The 19,564-nt window shown below is 36.4% G+C and overlaps 1 protein-coding gene across 4 annotated transcripts in view; it reads right to left on the minus strand.

The window, feature by feature from the left end:
• The window catches only part of TAOK3 (TAO kinase 3), a 189,323-nt gene that overhangs the window by 54,429 nt on the left and 115,330 nt on the right, over positions 1 to 19,564 (minus strand). For 2 of the 4 annotated variants that reach the window (XM_024120620.3, XM_055080251.1), the window contains 4 exons: positions 16,208 to 16,253; positions 15,198 to 15,294; positions 12,676 to 12,789; positions 11,377 to 11,468 (listed from right to left, as the gene is read on the minus strand). In XM_024120620.3, coding sequence (XP_023976388.1) covers positions 11,377 to 11,468; positions 12,676 to 12,789; positions 15,198 to 15,294; positions 16,208 to 16,253 — 349 coding nt within the window. Of the gene's footprint in view, positions 1 to 2,190; positions 2,251 to 11,376; positions 11,469 to 12,675; positions 12,790 to 13,257; positions 13,336 to 15,197; positions 15,295 to 16,207; positions 16,254 to 19,564 lie in introns of those variants that run through there. The other 2 variants (XM_028479927.2, XM_028479928.2) reach the window with 2 other exon arrangements.

Here is a 19,564-nt window from a genome sequence, read left to right on the forward strand (position 1 = left end):
GAATGAAAAAAAGGGATAATTATGGAATGGAACATCTTAAACGTCACTAACACAGTATGGGAGATAAAGTAATTCAATTCAATAAACACCATTTGAAGGCACACCCAGGCCAATGAACTGGTACAAGTCAGGGTAGAGGGTAAAAAGGAGGTAGGAAAAGGAGGATAAATGGTTTTGTCCACCCCCTTCTAAGGAGAAACTCAGTGAATCAGATACTTCTTAGTAGAAGATTTACTCCATCCCAGCCCACCATGATCTCATGTTTGGAAGTTCTATTGCTGTCTTTTAGTAGACTGCTCACTTGGCATGTGCTCTCCTATTGCATTTATATAAACATACAAACCTTTTCTCTCAAAAGAAATCATAAGCTCTAAGAGCAAGACCTTATATCCCTAATACTCTTATTCTTTTATTTATTCTCTGGCATATGTAATAAGATATTATTCAAATATTAGGTGCTCCATTTGTTGACCAAAGGAAAGAAACAAGGTTCTAGTTCTGAGTACAGTTAATTTTATGCTATTTATTAGTTATTATGTCACAGAAGATAAGTCACTATCTCATTCTACCGTGTTTATCCTAATGGATTCTTTATATAGTACCACTTTAAAATTCATAATCTGATCTCAGGTTCCATCAGAGCACCTTGGTTTTTAAGTAAAGATTCTCCTCTTAACCACTTTTAAAAAGGTGACTTCAGCTTATTCTATGCAATTCTAAGAAACATAACAAGAACTAAGGGCAGGGAACAAAAAGTAACAGGGAAGACATTTTTACTCATAGAAGGAAGAACTTGTGAAAAGGCAGAGTGCTAAAGCAAAGCAAGGGCTTCCCTGGTGGCGCAGTGGTTGCGCGTCCGCCTGCCAATGCAGGGGAACCGGGTTCGCGCCCCGGTCTGGGAGGATCCCACATGCCGCGGAGCGGCTGGGCCCGTGAGCCATGGCCGCTGAGCCTGCGCGTCCGGAGCCTGTGCTCCGCAACGGGAGAGGCCGCAGCAGAGGGAGGCCCGCATACCACAAAAAAAAAAAAAAACAAAACCAAAAACCACCCCAAAACCCACAATGAATAATGCTGAGAACAGTGAACTTTAAGCTATTAGCAGAGTTCCAGCAGAAGGCAACTATACTTATTTATCAGTGATACTCTGGAGGGGCCCCTTATAGTCCTGACTAAATGATCTCTGATACTTTTGAAATGTGACAGTCTCTGATTCCACAAATATTGTTTATTAACTTCTCAACAGGATACTTTACACTCACCAAATGGATACCACTATTATAGGGACATGAACTGTTAACAAGTAGAAATTTGAAAGCTGCAGTGTGGACAAAGGGATTTTATACCTGTTTCAAATGTAGAAGATGAAAAAAAAAAGGCTCAGGTTTATTTTATTGATCAGGAGGTAGATTCTAGAAAGTTTCTAGAGCATGGCCTTCTGACAACTTCAAATATTGGAACCATGTGGAAGTAGGAACTCATCACGTTACCATCAATGCATTCCCATGATTTTTAGGACAAAGTCTAGATCTTTAAACATAGTCTCCTGGTCTTTCCTAACATGACCCTGGCTACCTCCAGCACTTCATTCTGAGAATCAATGTTTCCCCCCTCTTCTCAGGCATCTGTTGCTTCACTGAAAGAACCAAGCTCAGAGCCTTTCACACATGTTGCTTTCTCTGTCTGGACTCCCCTCTCACTTTTGCTGCCTAAACTTTACCTGGTTAATTCTTCCCAATCCTTCAGGTTTCACCTTAAATATAGTTGCATTTCTGCATTAATTTAATAAATATTTATTCAAGGCTTATTATATGCGTACAATCATTTCCTCAGGGAAGCCTTCTCTGACCTCTCAAGACTAGGTGTCCCATTAGATTCTGTCACTGCAAATTATATTTTAACTTTCTACCACCTATCACAACCATAACTAATTATTTACGTAATTCTTTACTTAATGTATGTTCTATTTGCCAAACTTCATGAGGAACAATGTCTACTATGCTCATCTTTGCATTCCCACTGCTGAGCACAGCACCTGGTATATATTTTGGGTGGCCCCGAAATACCTATTAGATAAGTAAATGAAGGTAAGGCAAATTAAGGCAAAGAAGAAAATCTGTCAACAAACAAAGAATCTTTGTGCAGCAAGAAGTCACAAATATGACTGAGGAGTGACTAAGTCTTGGGGCTTACATCAAGATACTATGTGATGGCTTCATTCACTAGTAGAAGGATAGGAACCCTCCCACTCACTGGCAAAAGGTATACAATTCGAGCTGCTTAGAAGAACACAAAGTTGCACAGGAGAAACAGCAGGGAAGGGGAGCTAAAGAAAGAAGAAAATAGAAATTTAGAAAGGGGAGGATGAAGGAACAAAAACAACAACAAAACCCAATTCAACAGTAATAAGAAAGGCAGTAGCGGATTTGGAGCAGGAATGTGAGGTCTGTGAGTGACAGATACTCTGTTGTGAACAAGACAGGAAGACAGCCACACTATGGGTGGAATAGCTCTAGTAGAGAATCACATGAAAAAAGGCATTCCAAACATAGTACACAGCTCTACGGTCTGAGAAGCATTCGCTAAATATCAGTTTCAGGTGGCTTCACCTATCTTCAAGTCCTTTGCTAGATGTACTACATAAATCTTCTGAGCCATAGTGACAGGGTTCATTGCTAAGTCAGCATACTATGGAGCAAGGGTTGGGAAACTATGGCCTGTGGGTCAAATTCACCTAGAAGCCTGCTTTTGTAAAGTTTTATTGGAACACAGCCATGTCCATTCATTAAGGTGTTTGTTGTCTATGGCTGCTTTCATGCTACAACAGCAGGGTTGAGTAGTCATGACAGAGATTATATGACTTAAAAGGACTAAAGCACTTATTATCTGGTCCTTAGCTGAAAGCTTGTCAGCCTTTACTGTAGAATATAATAGTCTGCATAGAAGCTTCTAGATAAGCAACAGAACAGGAACTGGAAGTGCTTTGAAGCTACCTTGTGATAGGTAAGCCATTTTACCTCCAAAGAACGGAAAAAAGGTGAAAGCATAAAAAAGCTGAATTAACTAAATTAAAAGAAGAAAAACCAGTGATTTACTTAATTTAAAAATAATGATCACGTTTTTCTGAATGCTCCATGTATGTTTTATGAGATCAAGGTGCAGAGAAGCCTTTGGACACTGCTCTGCTTGGCAAAGCTCATGCTAAATTAGAGCACCTAGACTGAGCTTTATTTTAATTAAGAAGATCAGAGAGTACCCCATCTCTGGATAAACACTTCATGAAAAGGCAGATTTCTTATGAACAAATATGGTTGACAACCGTACTAATTAATGATAATAATAATTGCTACCACTTATTGAGTTCCTATTACATGTCAGGCATTCATTCTAGGTATGTTACATATGGTATGTTATTCATAATTCTCACAACAGCTTGGCAAGATAAGCATTATTACTTCAATTTCCCAACAGAAGGAACTGGGGTAAGCTAGTCCAAATAATGAAACCAAGCCACACAGTAAGTGGCTAAATTGGGATTTCAACCCAGTCCTGTAAGACTCCAAGACTTGTCTTTTCACTAGACCTCAGTGCCTCTTCAATTATTCTGTGCATTTTATAATAGATAGTACTGGTATTTCAATATGAAAAAAAAAAGCAAGAAGAAGCTTTATAAGACTAAATATACCCCTGTCCCCTCAACAGCCATCACAACATTCATTAACACAAACAGTGAGTGGCAATAATAATGAGGAAGAAGAAAACTCCAGGCAGAGAAACTATGAAACAACATTTATGTTTTTTATGTGTTTTTCTTTTTTTCCCTTGGAGAATGCATTTCTGAACAGTCAATTCCCTGTCAATGCTGATGAACCATTTGCCAGCTTCTCCCATGGTCTGTGCTGGTGAACTAAGGGTCTACAGCTTAAACAGAAGAGTGTCAGATTAACTTCTCTTGAAATAATCTCAAAAAATAAAATATCTGGTGACTGGACAATTTCAATGTCCAAGAAGCTTCCAAGGATGCATGAATTTACCTAGGTTTTTCAGTGGAAGATCAATTTATCAAAAGATAATTTGTAAAGCAGGTTTAACCACTTAGGGACCTTGGAGTTTGATCCAGGAAAGAGAGAGAGTGCCAGCAGTATTATCATCTTCCTGCTTTCTGATGACACCTCAGTGATTCAATGTACAGATTAGGGGCTTTTAAAAAATATACACTGTTATAACATATATATGGAATCTAAAAAAAAAAAAGGTTCTGAAGAACCTAGGGGCAGGACAGGAATAGAGATGCAGACGTAGAGAATGGACTTGAGGACATGGGGAGAGCTCGGTGCTTTGTGTCCACCTAGAGGGGTGGGATAGGGAGGGTGGGAGGGAGACGCAAGAGGGAGGGGATATGGGGATATACGTATACGTATAGCTGATTCACTTTGTTATACAGCAGAAACTAACACACCATTGTAAAGCAATTATACTCCAATAAAGATGTTTAAAAAATATATATATGCTGCTATAGAAGAGGTATAGAAGAAGGAAAGGGGACAACACATTATTCAGGCACTATCCACAACTTTCACTGTAATTTCAACATTAAAAGTAAAATTTAAAGTATACTGTCTGGGGCTTCCCTGGTGGCGCAGTGGTTGAGAATCCGCCTGCCGATGCAGGGGACACGGGTTCGTGCCCCGATTCGGGAAGATCCCACATGCCGCACAGCGGCTGGGCCCGTGAGCCATGGCCGCTGAGCCTGCGCGTCCGGAGCCTGTGCTCCGCAATGGGAGAGGCCACAACAGTGAGAGGCCCACGTACCACAAAAAAAAAAAAAAAAAAAAAAAAAAAAGTATACTGTCTGTACCTGGAATTTCATTAAACCTGAAACATACAGAAAACTTAGAAAAATCATTGCTTAGGTTTATATATGCAGCAGTTTAATCATCTTTCATGTAAAAAAAAAAACCCCTTTTTTAATGTGTCCATTAACAAGATTAAGGCCAAGGAAATAGAGATGTACAGTAAAGCTGTCAAAGAGGTACTTGTATGGTTTATTACACTACCAGTATAATAAAGTTTGAATAATTGCTGAGAATTTAAATGTCCTTGGTAACAATTTTATTTTATGAATATTAACTGAGCATGTACTACCATCTTTCTCTGAATCTAAGATGTCATTGACAATAAGATGCATCGCAATTTAAGATGTACCACTATTTTATGTATAACTGAGAACAAAATGCTGCCAATTATAAACATAAAATGCTGTTGCCTGTAAAATACCTCCCAGTTTAAAGAGATGTTCAAATGTAAATTAAAAATTTGATGAGATATGATATATACTAGGATTGTGCTGATGATGCCTAACATTTACTGAACACATACGATATACCAGATACAATAATAAGCATTTTAAGTCCACATTTTCATTTAATCCAGACAATCCCCATAAGGTAGGGGATCTTATTACGCAAATTTCATAGACAGTTAAAATAACTTGACCAAAGTCATACAACTAAAAAATGGCAGAGCTGGAATTAGAACTCAAATTTATCTGACTAGAGAGTCTGTGCTCTTAGGCATAATTTAATACTACCACCTATCAATTTGACGGACTAGCTGTTGTGGAGGATAAGACAATTTGGGAGAAGGCTACTCTGTTCTTTGATTCAGTAAATCATTTTATAAAAGGCAATCAAAGTTAGGCTGATATAGAGAGCATGTTGTTATATATATTTCAATTCCTTTTTATAAAATGATAAAATCAGAAGTTAAGCACATTTCCTCTCCTGTCTCAAGAGAGGAAATACTAAGGTACCTCCTGGGATCTGCACCTATTTTGCCAATGTCGACTGCTGTTTGAAACTCCAGTCATTACTACATCTACATAGTACAAAAACTGATGTGATGACAATCCTGAATCATCATAAAAGCGTGTGTGTTGTTTGCTCTATTTAATTAGGTTGGAAAGGGCAGAATCCATGTTATATTTTAGAAAGATTTTGGTAAGAAAAAAACTTGCTGAAACAATGGGTGGGCACTAATTAGTTGTAAGGTTCAACTTGGGGGACATCCCTTTAAAGTGTTGTAACTGAGGAGTTGCTATTATAGTTGCAGTGTTACAAGTAAAATTTTGGTTCACTTTAGAATATAAATGACAAAAATAGGAATAATCCTACATATGAACGCAATCAGCTGTTTTGAGCATTGATATATGCCAAGCACTATGTTAAACACTTTACATATGTTATCTCATTGAAGTCCGACAATACCTATGATATATGTATTGTTATTTTCATTTAGATAAGAAAACTGAGGCTTAGGGAAATTTAGAAAATTGTCCAAGGTCTCATCGTCAGAATCAACATGTTACACAACCCCAGAAGGTGTCATTCACATCCTAGACTATGAAAATGCCTGCTGGTGTTATGTGCAGCCACACATGACTGTCCTGCCAGCTAAGTGCTGGTAAAGCCAAGATTCAAATCCAGGGTGTCTAATTGCTAACTCCATGCTACATAGAGAATAGATTTTTTTCAAACCAAAGGAATGTACATTTATTTCTAATTTTAAAAAAGTTAAATTATTTGATATTTGAAATACATAAAAATTTGCATAGCATTATAACAGACACCTACTGCTTAGATTTAACATTATTTTGTCATATTTGTTTCAGATATTTTCTTCTAAAAAAAAGTAAGATATAACTATTCCTCTTCTGCCCTCCAGAGTTTACTATTCTGAGATGGTATCTCTTACATTTATGCTATGTTTTATTAGTATATATATGCTCAAAAATAATATATAAAATTGTTTATAAAGCTTTCATAATTGGCATTGTACTGCACCTAAACTCCTGTGACTTTGTTCATTAACTATTCAATGTTATGATTTGAGATTTATCCATGATGATACATGTAGATCCAGCTCATCATAAGAATTTGGTTTTTTCCACCATTTCTTGCTTCTACAAACAAGGCTGCAGCCTCACACATTTTCCAGTGTACGTGCAAAAAATTTCTAAAGTGTACACTTAGAAGTGAAATGTTGAGTCACTGACACTCCTCCTCATCATCCTTACCAGATGTTGCCAACTTGCCCTCCAAAGTGGTTATACCAATTTACATTCCTATCACCAGATGCTGCCAACTTGCCCTCCAAAATGTTTATACCAATTTACATTCTTATCAATAGTGTATGAGGGTTTCTCTGGTGGCGCAGTGGTTGAGAGTCCGCCTGCCAATGCAGGGGACACGGGTTCGAGCCCTGGTCCGGGAGGATCCCACATGCCGCGGAGCGGCTGGGCCCATGCGCCACAGCTGCTGAGCCTGTGCTCTGGAGCCTGTGGGCCGCAACTACTGAAGCCCGTGCACCTGGAGCCTGTGCTCTGCAATGGGAGAGGCCGCTGCAATGGGAGGCCCGCACACCGCAGCAAGGGGTGGCCCCCGCTCGCCGCGACTGGAGGAGGCCCGCGTGCAGCAACGAAGACCCAACACAGCCAAAAATAAAAATAAAATAAAATAAAATAAATTTTTAAAAAATAGTGTATGAGAGTTCCTGTTTCTTTAGCAGCTTCTCCAAATTTATTAACCTTCGACTTTAAAAAATTTTTACCAGTCTGATGTGAAATAGTTTTAACTTGCATTTCCCTGATTACTAATGATGCAGAGTATCTTCTGATGTTTGCTGTCCATTTCGTTTTTCTTTTCAATGTTAATTGCTTGATCATATCCATGCCCATTTTTCTACTGACTGTTTATCTTTTTCTTTCTGGTAAAGAAATTGTGAGAGTTCTTTATAAATTCTGGGCCAATACTCTGTTGGGTAGATATGTTTCAACTACTTTCTATCAGTCTATGCTTACCTTTTAATTTTTGTGTTTTATATAGCTTTATATTTTAAAGTACTAAAAGTTATATTTGTCATTATTTTTAAAATATTGTTTAGAATTCTTCCCTAAACTCATAAAGGTATACTCCTAGAATAATATAATATTAATTATACTTACATAGTGCTTATTACATACCAGGCCAGGTTTTAAGTATTTTATATTCATTAATTCTTTAATCTTCATTATAATAGCACTTACTTCATGGGATTGTTATCTCTATATTATAGGTAAGGAAACTGAGGCATAAAGGATCTTTTCCTAAAAGTTTTAAAATTTTACTTTTGAGTATTTAACTAAAATCTGGAATTTATTTTTGTGTATGGCATTTGCTAGAAATTTAATTTTGGCTTTTATCATATAATTAACAAATTGTCTCATATTATTAATCAAAGAGGCCATCCTTTCACCACTGATCTTTAATGTCTTTTTTGTCTATTATCAAAATATGACTTATAGATGAGTCTGTTTCTAGGTATTCTAGTCTGTTCTATTGACCATATTAATTTAATTATTATGGTTTGGATTGCGGTATAGTGACTCTTCTGTCCAAATTCTGTTTCTTCAGAATTGTCTTGACTGGTTTTGGCCCTATGAATTTTAGGGCTACCTTGTCAAATTCTACAAAATATTTCTGGAAGTTTGTCACGAATCCTTTTTAAAGTATGTGAATATTTCTGCTGAGTGCCCCCCGAAATCAGTGTTAATAAGATGAATTTTTTCTGTGTGAAACAGAGAATAACACAATATCAGAAACTAAAAAAGAAATCTACCACCTCAATATCCATTAATAGAGGACCAGTCAAATAAACTATGGTATATCCATATAATGGAATAACATAATGCCAGTAAAAAATGAAAAAGTGTCTAAGTTACTAACATAAAACAGTGCTCCAAGATGGTATTAAGAGAAAAATCAAAGTATAGAACCAATTGTATATGTTAATTTAGGGGTAAAAGGGAATATAGTAAGCATATATACATATTTCTAGAGTCGTCCCTCAGTAACTGTGGGGGACTGGTTCCAGGACTGCCCCAGCCTGCCCCAGAATACAAAATTTGTGGATGCTTAATCCCTTATATAAAATGCCATAGTTTTTGCATATAACCTAATCATATCCTCCCATATAATCACCTCTAGATTACTTATAATACCTGATACAATGTAAATGCCATGTAAATAGTTGTAAATACAATGTAAATAGCTGCCCAAAGAATGGCAAATGCAAGTTTTGCTTTGTGGAACTTTCCAGAATTTATTTTTTCCCAAATATTTTCGATGTGCAGTTGGTTGAATCCATGGATATGGAAGTCGCGGATATGGAAGGTTATATATTATAAATACACACACACACAATAAATAAATACATATATACATATATACACATATATAATATATATAAAAATATACATATTTGTAAAGAAACTCTGGAAGGATATACAAGAAATTAATAACAGAGGTTCCCTGTGTGTGTTCACAGGGGTGGGGAAGGAACTGTATGAATAGGGCCAGGGGTAGAAGAAGTCCTTTCACTGCCTATCTTTTTATATTTTTTGATTTACAAAACACATGAATGTTACTTATTTTAAAAAATTAAGTAAATATTCTGTTTCCTCCTTGAATTGTTTTTTTTCTTCACTAACTTCTCTTTAGTATTAAAAAAAAAAGACAAATTGTGTATCTTTATCATATGTTTCTTTGTTGGAAGAGGTCAATGAAGCAACTGGAAATGCAATACAAACATATCCCAAGTCATCTCTGTAGGCCAAACATTTTAGGGAAAGAGAAAACTATACTCGGAGAATCAAACTGAACTTAGAAATCCTTAGGACAAATTTGGATAACAATATAGAAGAAATTAAACAAAAAAACCCTATATTAAACAATATAGAAGAAATTAAACAAATTTAAAAGCTCGACAAAGAAATTTTTTAAATGGATTTTTAAAAAACTAGACATATTTATATAAATTTTAAATAAAAAATCTAAATAAAGGCACTGTTGTGCTGGAGCCAGCTCACACTGGCTTTGGAAGGTTAGCTGTGCATACCTTTCTCCAACTCTACATTTAGTGATTCAAACTGATAACGTGAAATTGGCTATGGTGGGGATACTTACACCACAGAATTTGGCAAATGCTACAAAATGCTTCCCCTCGCCCCCCAGGGGGGTCACTGCTTAAAATTACCAGTATACCACTGGATAACGGTAACTTTAAGTTATACTAAAGTTCAAAATATGCAACCAGAGGATTGAGATTCTGTGGTATGTTAGACAATTTTAGATAACTGCAACAATATTTGGAGGACAACTTTAAAGCTGGGGGTATCCCCTAATATGAAGTTTTCTCTGGGGTTGCTCTCTATATAGGTCAGTGTTGTTTTGTTTTGTTTTTGTGGTACGCGGGCCTCTCACTGTTGTGGCCTCTCCCGTTGCGGAGCAAGTAGTTGTGGCTCGTGGGCTCTAGAGCGCAGGCTCAGTAGTTGTGGTGCATGGGCTTAGTTGTGCTGCCGCAGGTGGGATCTTCCCGGACCAGGGCTTGAACCAATGTCCCCTGAATTGGCAGGTGGATTCTTAACCACTGAGCCACCAGGGAAGTCCCAGGTCAGTTTTTAGAGTCCAATCTTTAATAAGCCTACTATTACTTTTTTTTTTTTTTTTTTTTTCGGTACGCGGGCCTCTCACTGTTGTGGCCTCTCCCGTTGCGGAGCACAGGCTCCGGACGCACAGGCTCAGCGGCCATGGCTCACGGGCCCAGCCGCTCCGCGGCATGTGGGAGCTTCCCGGACCGGGGCACGAACCCGTATCCCCTGCATCGGCAGGCGGACTCTCAACCACTGCGCCACCGGGGAAGCCCCTACTATTACTTTTGCTATTACTTTTTAGAGTCCAATCTTTGATAAGCCTGCTATTACTTTTCCAGATTTCCCTTATACAAATAGGAATGTAAATTAAGTAAAGAATATTACTATGAAGGACATATATCATCACTCATGGTATGAAGAATGGATATTTTTCAAATATTAATTCTAACTATTGTATATTCTTACATTTGTTAGCTGCCATATCTGCTCAAACTCTTTTTCTTTTTTTTTTTTTTTTTGCCGTACGCGGGCCTCCCACTGTTGTGGCCTCTCCCGTTGCGGAGCACAGGCTCCGGACGCGCAGGCTCAGTGGCCATGGCTCATGGGGCTAGCCGCTCCACGGCATGTGGGATCTTTCCAGATCGGGGCACGAACCCGCGTCCCCTGCATCGGCAGGCGGACTCTCAACCACTGCACCACCAGGGAAGCCCCCAAACTCTTTTTCTTAACTTAATATAGCAGAGAAAAGCAATCTTATGATGTTATACCAAAGCATAGAAAAAATATAGTAAATTCACATTGCCTAGCACATATATAGCAGTTAACTCATTAAATAATCACTGGATAAATGAATTAACAATCATAATACGGAGTGATTCTCAAAAGTACACTGAAAACAACTCTTTACTCACCCATTTCAATACAAGTGATCCCTAGTGACCAAATATCAGCTTTCCCATCATACTGTCCTTCATCCATAGCTAAGATCACCTCTGGAGCCATCCTGCCAAACATAATGTACAAAACTCAAGTTGCAAATTAAAAACAAAATTCACCTGATAAAGTGATTCAATAAAATAGCTGTTTTGGGGCATATTCTAAGTTTTATTTGATAAAGTTATAATCTTCTTACACAAATAATTTGAAAAAACACTATTCAAAATATAAACAATACACTCAGTGATTTACATGAAACAATACATTACTTTCCACAGATCATGGTTCCATCATTTACTATCCTTTGATCTTGGCTAAGTTACTTAACCTTTCTGTATATCAGTTTCCTCATCCATAATATGGAGAGAATTTTATTAGCTACCTCAGAGAGATTGGTAAAGGATTAATATGTATGAAACACTTAAATAAACTACTTTAAACAACATGAAGAATACTTTATGCAATTACATAAAGCAATATAATCAGATATTTCAAAGATGTTACAAGTTAAAAAACAAATAAACTGGCTATAATAATGGATATTATTTTGTTTGTCCGTAATGGATTTTCATTAGGAGGGTAAGGGCCATACAGTTTAATATGCTTTGTTCTCTATTAGTGTATGTAAGTAGTTGCTTAATAGATGCTATTTGATGATAGTGGAAAAATATTCAAATAGTAGCTGATTTTTTTTAGTAGGCAAGTAATTTTCCAGAGGTATAAGTCATTCTCCAAGGTACAATGAAATTCCAATGTATCTGTGAAAGGAAGGAAAGGAGTCTTGAATAGAATGGGGAGAAACTTTAAGTCAGAATGACAAGTGAGGTAAAGTATCAGAGAATTCAACAGAAATAAGAATCTGATTTCTTTCATTGGAAGGTAAAATTTATGCTCATCGGCTACAGAAGGTTAAAGAAACTACCGTGTTCTCGCCTAGAGACTCTGCCTGAAGAGAAAAGTTCAAAAGAAACTTCAAATGAAGTCTAAAACCTGAGCTTGGTCAGTGAGTTGATAATCCTACTCAGTTTACACACAGTGACATCAACCTTATTTGAACAATTTAAAGTCACTGGAAATTTTATACTAAGTCTGAGGGTTTCTTTTTTGCTAGTTAGTTTTCTATCCTTCCTAATGAAATCTCATTTGAGACACACGGTGAGACACTGTCAAAAAAAAAAAAAAAAAAAAAAAACCAAACAAAACCAGTGCTATGAGTCCATCTTGTTTATATACACATATTTAAAAACTATGTCATGTTTTCTAATTCCACATACCAGTAAGGTGTGCCCACGAAGGAGTTGGCAGGAGAAGCCATTGAGGCAGATCCAAAATCAGCTAGTTTCACCTGACCTGGCTCTGTTAGAAGAATATTTCCTGCTTTAATATCCCTATAGGAAAGAATAAGAGGGTTAGAAAATTACTTTTCAATTTTGATTATGGAATAGGTCAGAGCATGCAATTAATAAGACAAAAAGTTTATTAAAAAAAAACCTTGCTCAGATAGCCAGAAGGGGATTTAGTAATTACTGCATGTTGTAAGGGGGCCCAGATTCCTCGGTGTACTTACTGGTAGGTCATAGTAATTACTAAAAGGTAGAGCTTTCTTTAGAGGGAGGGAATGCAATGAGAAAAAAGGCAGACATGGCCGACAAGGAAACCTACTCAGCTGACTTACAAAAGCATATTAGTTGCTGAATCCAGTCACCAACAGTATTGCTTGTGCTGGGGAAAACTGGCACCATCTGTAACTGCCTTTTTTTTTTCTCTTCCAAATTTCGTGACATTTTTGGAGTCTAAACAAACCTTCAATGACTCTGTATCGACTACCTACCAATAAACCTCAACTACACACATACCTTTTCTTTCTTGCCTGTGACCCTTTCTCTCTGCCTTTAATTGTAACTGCAACTCTAAGGCATTTGAGAGTACATGTTATAGAGAAGGTGTTATTTTAAAAATAACACTGTACAGTAAAAAGAAGACCCTGAAAGATCAAAACAAACAAGGATTAGGGGTTAGAAAATTGCATTTCTATTGTATTATTACAAAGAATCTCAAGTGGTTACTACTAAAACTACTAGATATTTTATGCAGCAAAAAGTTTAAAAAACATGATTTAAAAAAATTTAATCTTCAGTATGAAAATTTTGAATGAGAAGATGTGGATGTACTCCTTATTCTCTTTAAAAGAGGCATGAGGTGTAATGAGTACTAGGAACTACGAATTGTATGTTGATAGGCAATGGAAAGATAAAGCAGAGGGAATGAGGAAAACATGTTAAGTTGAAAATGAAAGGTTCAAATGCTCCCAAAATAACTTTTCCAAAATACTTCCCTTGAAAATTCAGTTTCTTTCCTCATGAAGACATTAGGCATTGGCAGAGAGAACTAAAAAAAGCATTATTTATTTCTCGTACAACAGAAAATACCTTTTCTCTAACCCTGGCTTGCCTTTTAAATCAAAACAATAAGAATCTGAATTTATTTTTAAATAAAGAGCATTCTTTAAAAGTTTTTTTGTCTTTTCAACTCTTTTTACGTATTAAAAAAGATAAAGTGTAATATAGAATAAAACATTAAATTAATGTGAAAATTGAGGTAATAAAGGCACAGAAATCTGAACTGACTTTTATAAACAGGAGCAGGCAAAACTGTCATAAACAAGTTGGCATTCAGTAATGACATCTTAATACCAAAGATAGATAGATATATACACACTTTAAAGTTTATACATATATATACTTTAAAATTGTCAAATCCGTAAATTACAGTTAAATTAATTTTATCAATATTTATTAGACATGGTTACGTTCATTCTTCATCCTTATGAATAAGCCAAATTCATGGCAGGAATTTTGGTCTGCCTATCTTGAGGGAGTTCTGCTTTGTGGTATGTACCAGTAACTGTGATGGCTACTCTAGGATGATTAAAACAGAAGCAAAAGGGGAACCTATGACTTAATAGTTTCATTTCTTCCTACTAAATGTAAATTTTTTTTTCTTCTGTTTTTGAGCCATCTCAGGTCCTTTATGCCTACCTCATATTCCACTACTTGGCCACCATTCATTAAAGTAACAGTACTAGAAGTTCTTTATTGAGAGAAGGAAAAATTGGTAACAACACCTTTGTTAAGAAGTTAGTGGTGGGAAGTAGGTTGGAAAGAGGAGAGTGGGGCTGTGATAAAGAAAATGTAACTTAGAGGGAAGCCTTGGATTAGGAGTTAGAAAATCTGAGTTTCAATCTTTATTACATAAATGCTAGGAAACTATGGGCAAGTTATTTAAATATTTTTAAGTCTCAGTTTCTTCATCTACCAAAATGAAGACAATAATACCTTCCTAAATATCTATATGGACTAAAGAAATGCAAAAAATGTAAAATTGATAAAACAGCATATATTTACATGAGATTGACTTGTTATTTGGAACAGGAAAGGGAGAAGAACTCAGCTAGGAAATAAATATATGCAAGGAAGGCTAATTTTCTTTCCTTTTTTTCTTGACAGTATCAAAAGGTTGCTGGGCTCTTCTTCAAATTTCCCTGCAACACTATGCCTGGAGAATAGTTACCTACAGAACAGAGATGATATAAGTCTTTGTGGTTATATGGGAGAGACCAAGAGATAGGAACTAAATTCGGGCAACTTTACTCTTTACATCCAGAAGCAGCAGCAATCTATTTGCTTCCCATAAATTCTTAGGCACCCTAAAAATTGGAGCATGCACTAATTTTCAAGGTTCCTTGAACAGATAGTCCTGTAACCGAAATGAAAATGTAACTGGCCTCTAATCTTACCTATGAATCAATGCATGAGAATGTAGGTAGGCTAACCCCTGCAAGGCACCGTGAGTAATGGCAGCGATCTCCACTTCCTGAAGTGGTTTTTTATGAACTGAGGAAAAAAAAAAAAAAGCCAGGCACAGATGATCAGTTTCATTCCTATTTTTATTATATTATACAGCTATAGCAGGCTGAATTATATACTTTTTCTTAAATGACAATTTGGGAACACGTTCACCTAAATACATAGGATATATACTTTCTATAGAATAACAATAAATAACCAGATAACAGGAAACTGAAGCATAAAAACAAACAAACCCCTTCAAAATAAAATAAAACAAAGCCTGATATTCACTGCAAGAATTGTTAATTTACTTGTCAGTTGCAAGTCAAAGCCACACTGATTCCAATTGGCCAGGCCCAAATTTACAAGTCCCTCTGACATTTTAAGTGTCTAGAGTGTTTTAGGTTGCATTACTCTCCTCTGCCACAAGCCATGTATAAGTACCCCCCCTAACCACAGGTTTTCATTATTTGTGAAAGCAGCTAATAAGCAATTTCTATTCAGAGATCATGGAAAATATAAGAAAGTTTTTTGGTTTTTTTTTAATGTAAATTTTAACTCAGTCTCTGGTTATAACAGCATCTGCAGAGGAGAACTGGGTCAGTCAAGAGATGTAAAAGGGTTAAATATCAATATAATTTGGATACCGATACCATCTACCTCTGTTTCATACATACACATGAATTTGATGTTTTTGGCTACACATACTACATCACATGACCCAAACATTTTAGTAGTACCTGCCCTGGATGGGCCATGAACTAAAACAGCGGGAGGGCTGCTAATCACTACTCAGATATTTTCAGCGACATGGCAGAGACAGAGTCTGCATGGCTTATCCACATAACCCTTAAGTCTAAGTCATTAACCGTTTAGTTTGCCCAAGGTGTGCTTTATACAGGAGTAGACAACATTCTGGTCAAGGCAAAAAAGAAGGGGATAGTGCTTTTATCCTTACCTTCTAACAAATCAGAGGCTGAGCCTAAGCAATATTCCATCACCAACTGCAACAGATTGAAATAATAACCAGAATAATGTAGGTTAATAAGAAACTGCTAAAACCAACCAACTAACCAAGGAACTAAGAATACTAGGAGAATAAATATTCTGATTTATCTGAACCTGTTATTGTTATTTCCTATTTGAAACTGGAATTTCTGTTTTTGTTATCTCCTATTTGAAATTGGAATTGGTCTAAGACAATATGGGGATTGCATTTAAGGATTTAAGGTGGTTAGGTTGGAGTATAAATTAAATTTTGTAACTTGGAAAGTGGCAACCAAATAAATGAGCCAGTAAAATCTATACTGGGAATTATTAGTTAAATAATACAAACAAGTAAGCAGTAAATTCCCTACTTTCACATTTTAAAAAGTTCTGGGACTTCCCTGGTGGTCCAGTGGTGAAGAATCCACCTACCAAAGCAGGGAACGTGGGTTTCATCCCTGGTTGGGGAACTAAGATCTCACAAGCTGCAGGGCAACTAAGCTCTTGCGCCTCAACTAGAGCCCATGCGCCCTGGAGCCCACGTGCCACAACTACAGAGAGAAAACCCACACACCACAACTAGAGAGAAGGCCGCGCGCTGCAATGAAAGATCCTGCATGCCTCAGTGAAGATCCTGTGTGCCACAACTAAGACCCAGTGCAGCCAAAAAATAAAATAAAATAAAATAAAATTGAAAAGTTCTAAACAAGAAAACATTGGTTAAAACTCAATCTAAAGATGTATCCTGCTATGTATTATTACATTAGCTTGAATCTCTGAGAGAGATGGAATATTTCAAATTATACCTTAAAATATTTCTAGAACAATACTATTACATTAATATTGATATTTCTTGGGTTTGCAATGTTGGGAGGCTTTTGAAAAGCAAAAGTGAGAAAACTCTTTCTTTAATCTCATCTTAGGTATTTTAGGCATTCCAGATTACTACTGATTTATAGCCAAGGTCAGAAATGGAGCGCTCAGTGACCAATCTCCACACATATACACACAAGCACACACACTCCTACAAATTATTATTTTGTTATTCTAAAAAAACAATATATTTATTATGAAATACAAATTTCCTATAATCACATAGACACAACTACTATTAACATATAGGTTCCTTTCATTAAAAAAAATTAATGTGAAAACATTTATGTATTATGTACCCTGCATTACTGGAATATTTTAGAAGGATATGAGATATAATATTATAAATTATTATATGTCATATATTATTATAATATATACTTCTACATAACATAACATACATATCTTATATTCTTCTGAATTTATTCCAGTAGCAAGGTACACAATACATAATATATATCATACATATATATTATTATAAATAATAAAGATATACATCTACATTATTAAATTTATTATATATTTATAGATGTAATTAAATATACATGATGTATAAAAATTATTCCATTTCTGGAATAATCTAAAACAATGAGAAACTTAAATGTTTAAAGTTTAGAAACTTTATTATAGTTTTCTGCTTTATATTAAAAGTAAGCAGATTCAGGGCTTCCCTGGTGGCGCAGTGGTTAAGAATCTGCCTGCCAATGCAGGAGACATGGTCTGGGAAGATCCCACATGCCGCACAGCAACTAAGCCTGTGCGCCACAACTACTGAGCCTGCGCTCTAGAGCCCGTGTGCCATAACTACTGAAGCCCGCGCGCCTAGAGCCCATGCTCTGCAAAAAGAGAAGCCACGGCAATGAGAAGCCCATGCACCGCAGCAATGAGTAACCCCTGCTCGCCACAACTAGAGAACAGCCCATGCACAGCAACGAAGACCCAATGCAGCCAAAAATAAATAAATAAATAAACTATTTTTTTTTAAAGTAAGCAGATTCAGAAACATTAATTTTACTTCTTATTGTGAAATGAAAGAGTCCACGTAAGTGAATATTATAATGAACATTAGCCTTTTAGGTGCACTATTTTTCTTTTTTCTTCAGCTTTATTAAGGTATAACTGACAATATTTTTAATCAGTTTTGATGGAAACATTTCTCAACTGTATTACTCAGTTTTCTAATTTCTTTTTTAAAAAATTTTTTAATTAAAAATTTTTAAAATTTGTTTATTTATTTTTTCGGCCGCGCTGTACAGCTTGCAAGATCTTAGTTCCCTGACTAGGGATGGAACCTGGGCCCTCAGCAGTGAAAGCACGGAGTCCTAACCACTGGACAGGCAGGGAATTCCCTCTAATTTCTTTAATTATGTAAATTAATACACACATATAATTTCCTTAAACTGAGTATAAGGAAAATGAACATAGAACTTTAGAACCGACTAGAGTATGTTTATAGTTACGTGTCTTTTTTTTTTTTTTTTTTTTAGTGATACACGGGCCTCTCCCGTTGCAGAGCACAGGCTCCGGACACGCAGGCTCAGCGGCCATGGCCCGTGGGCCCTGCTTCGGCAGGCGGACCCTCAACCACTGCACCACCAGGGAAGCCCAATGTGTCTATTTTTAAAATTACATGTTAACTCTGTATTTCTGTCCCAAACATTCTATTCCCAATTATTCCATAACACAAGGGCACCTGAGCTGTGGCTGGCTGTTTGCCCCTGACAATTATCAGCTCTAGTTGCTCTGCTTTTAAATTGTTAGGTCTGCTTTCTAACTTCCCCAACTTCTTCCTTCAGGTCAAATTAGTTATGGCTATTTGTATGCATGTCTCCAGCAGCTTTAGTTCTATGAGTTCCTTCTAATTAGCCTATCAAATCCTTATAGACAAAGACTAGGTAACCAAACTTATTAGCATTTTATGTTATCTAAGAGTAAATAAGCTTCAAATAAGAGCTCGGAGGATTTTCTGAAGTTCTGAAACACATGAGATCTAGCACTTGATTTTGTAACATTTATTCTGCCTGCTCAAAATCCCTTTCTTGACTCCTTCAAGACAGCTGAGATTGCCAGAGAACTGATTTCCATAGAATGAGATACTCCTCTTATTAATTTCTTCTGCTCAGTACAGAAGCAATGGCTCTAGATATCTTAAGAATTGCTTGAGCAGAAAGGTTTATGTTTAACCTTTGATATTCTATCTGGGAACAAAAATTCCCTTCCCTAATTGGAGATCATGTACAGGAAAGGACTTGTACATTGGTAAGTATTCAATAAATGATAGTGATATTGAATACTTTAAATTGGAATGTGCAATCCCATACAGTACAAGGTATAGCATTTACTTGCTCTAGACAATGTCTAATGTGCTAACCTAAAATCAGAAACAAAATCATGTAAAATAAAAATATAGGGCTTCCCTGGTGGCGCAGTGGTTGCGCGTCCGCCTGCCGATGCA

This window comes from Physeter macrocephalus, chromosome 19, assembly GCF_002837175.3.
Source record: "Physeter macrocephalus isolate SW-GA chromosome 19, ASM283717v5, whole genome shotgun sequence".
NCBI classification, from domain to species: domain Eukaryota; kingdom Metazoa; phylum Chordata; class Mammalia; order Artiodactyla; family Physeteridae; genus Physeter; species Physeter macrocephalus.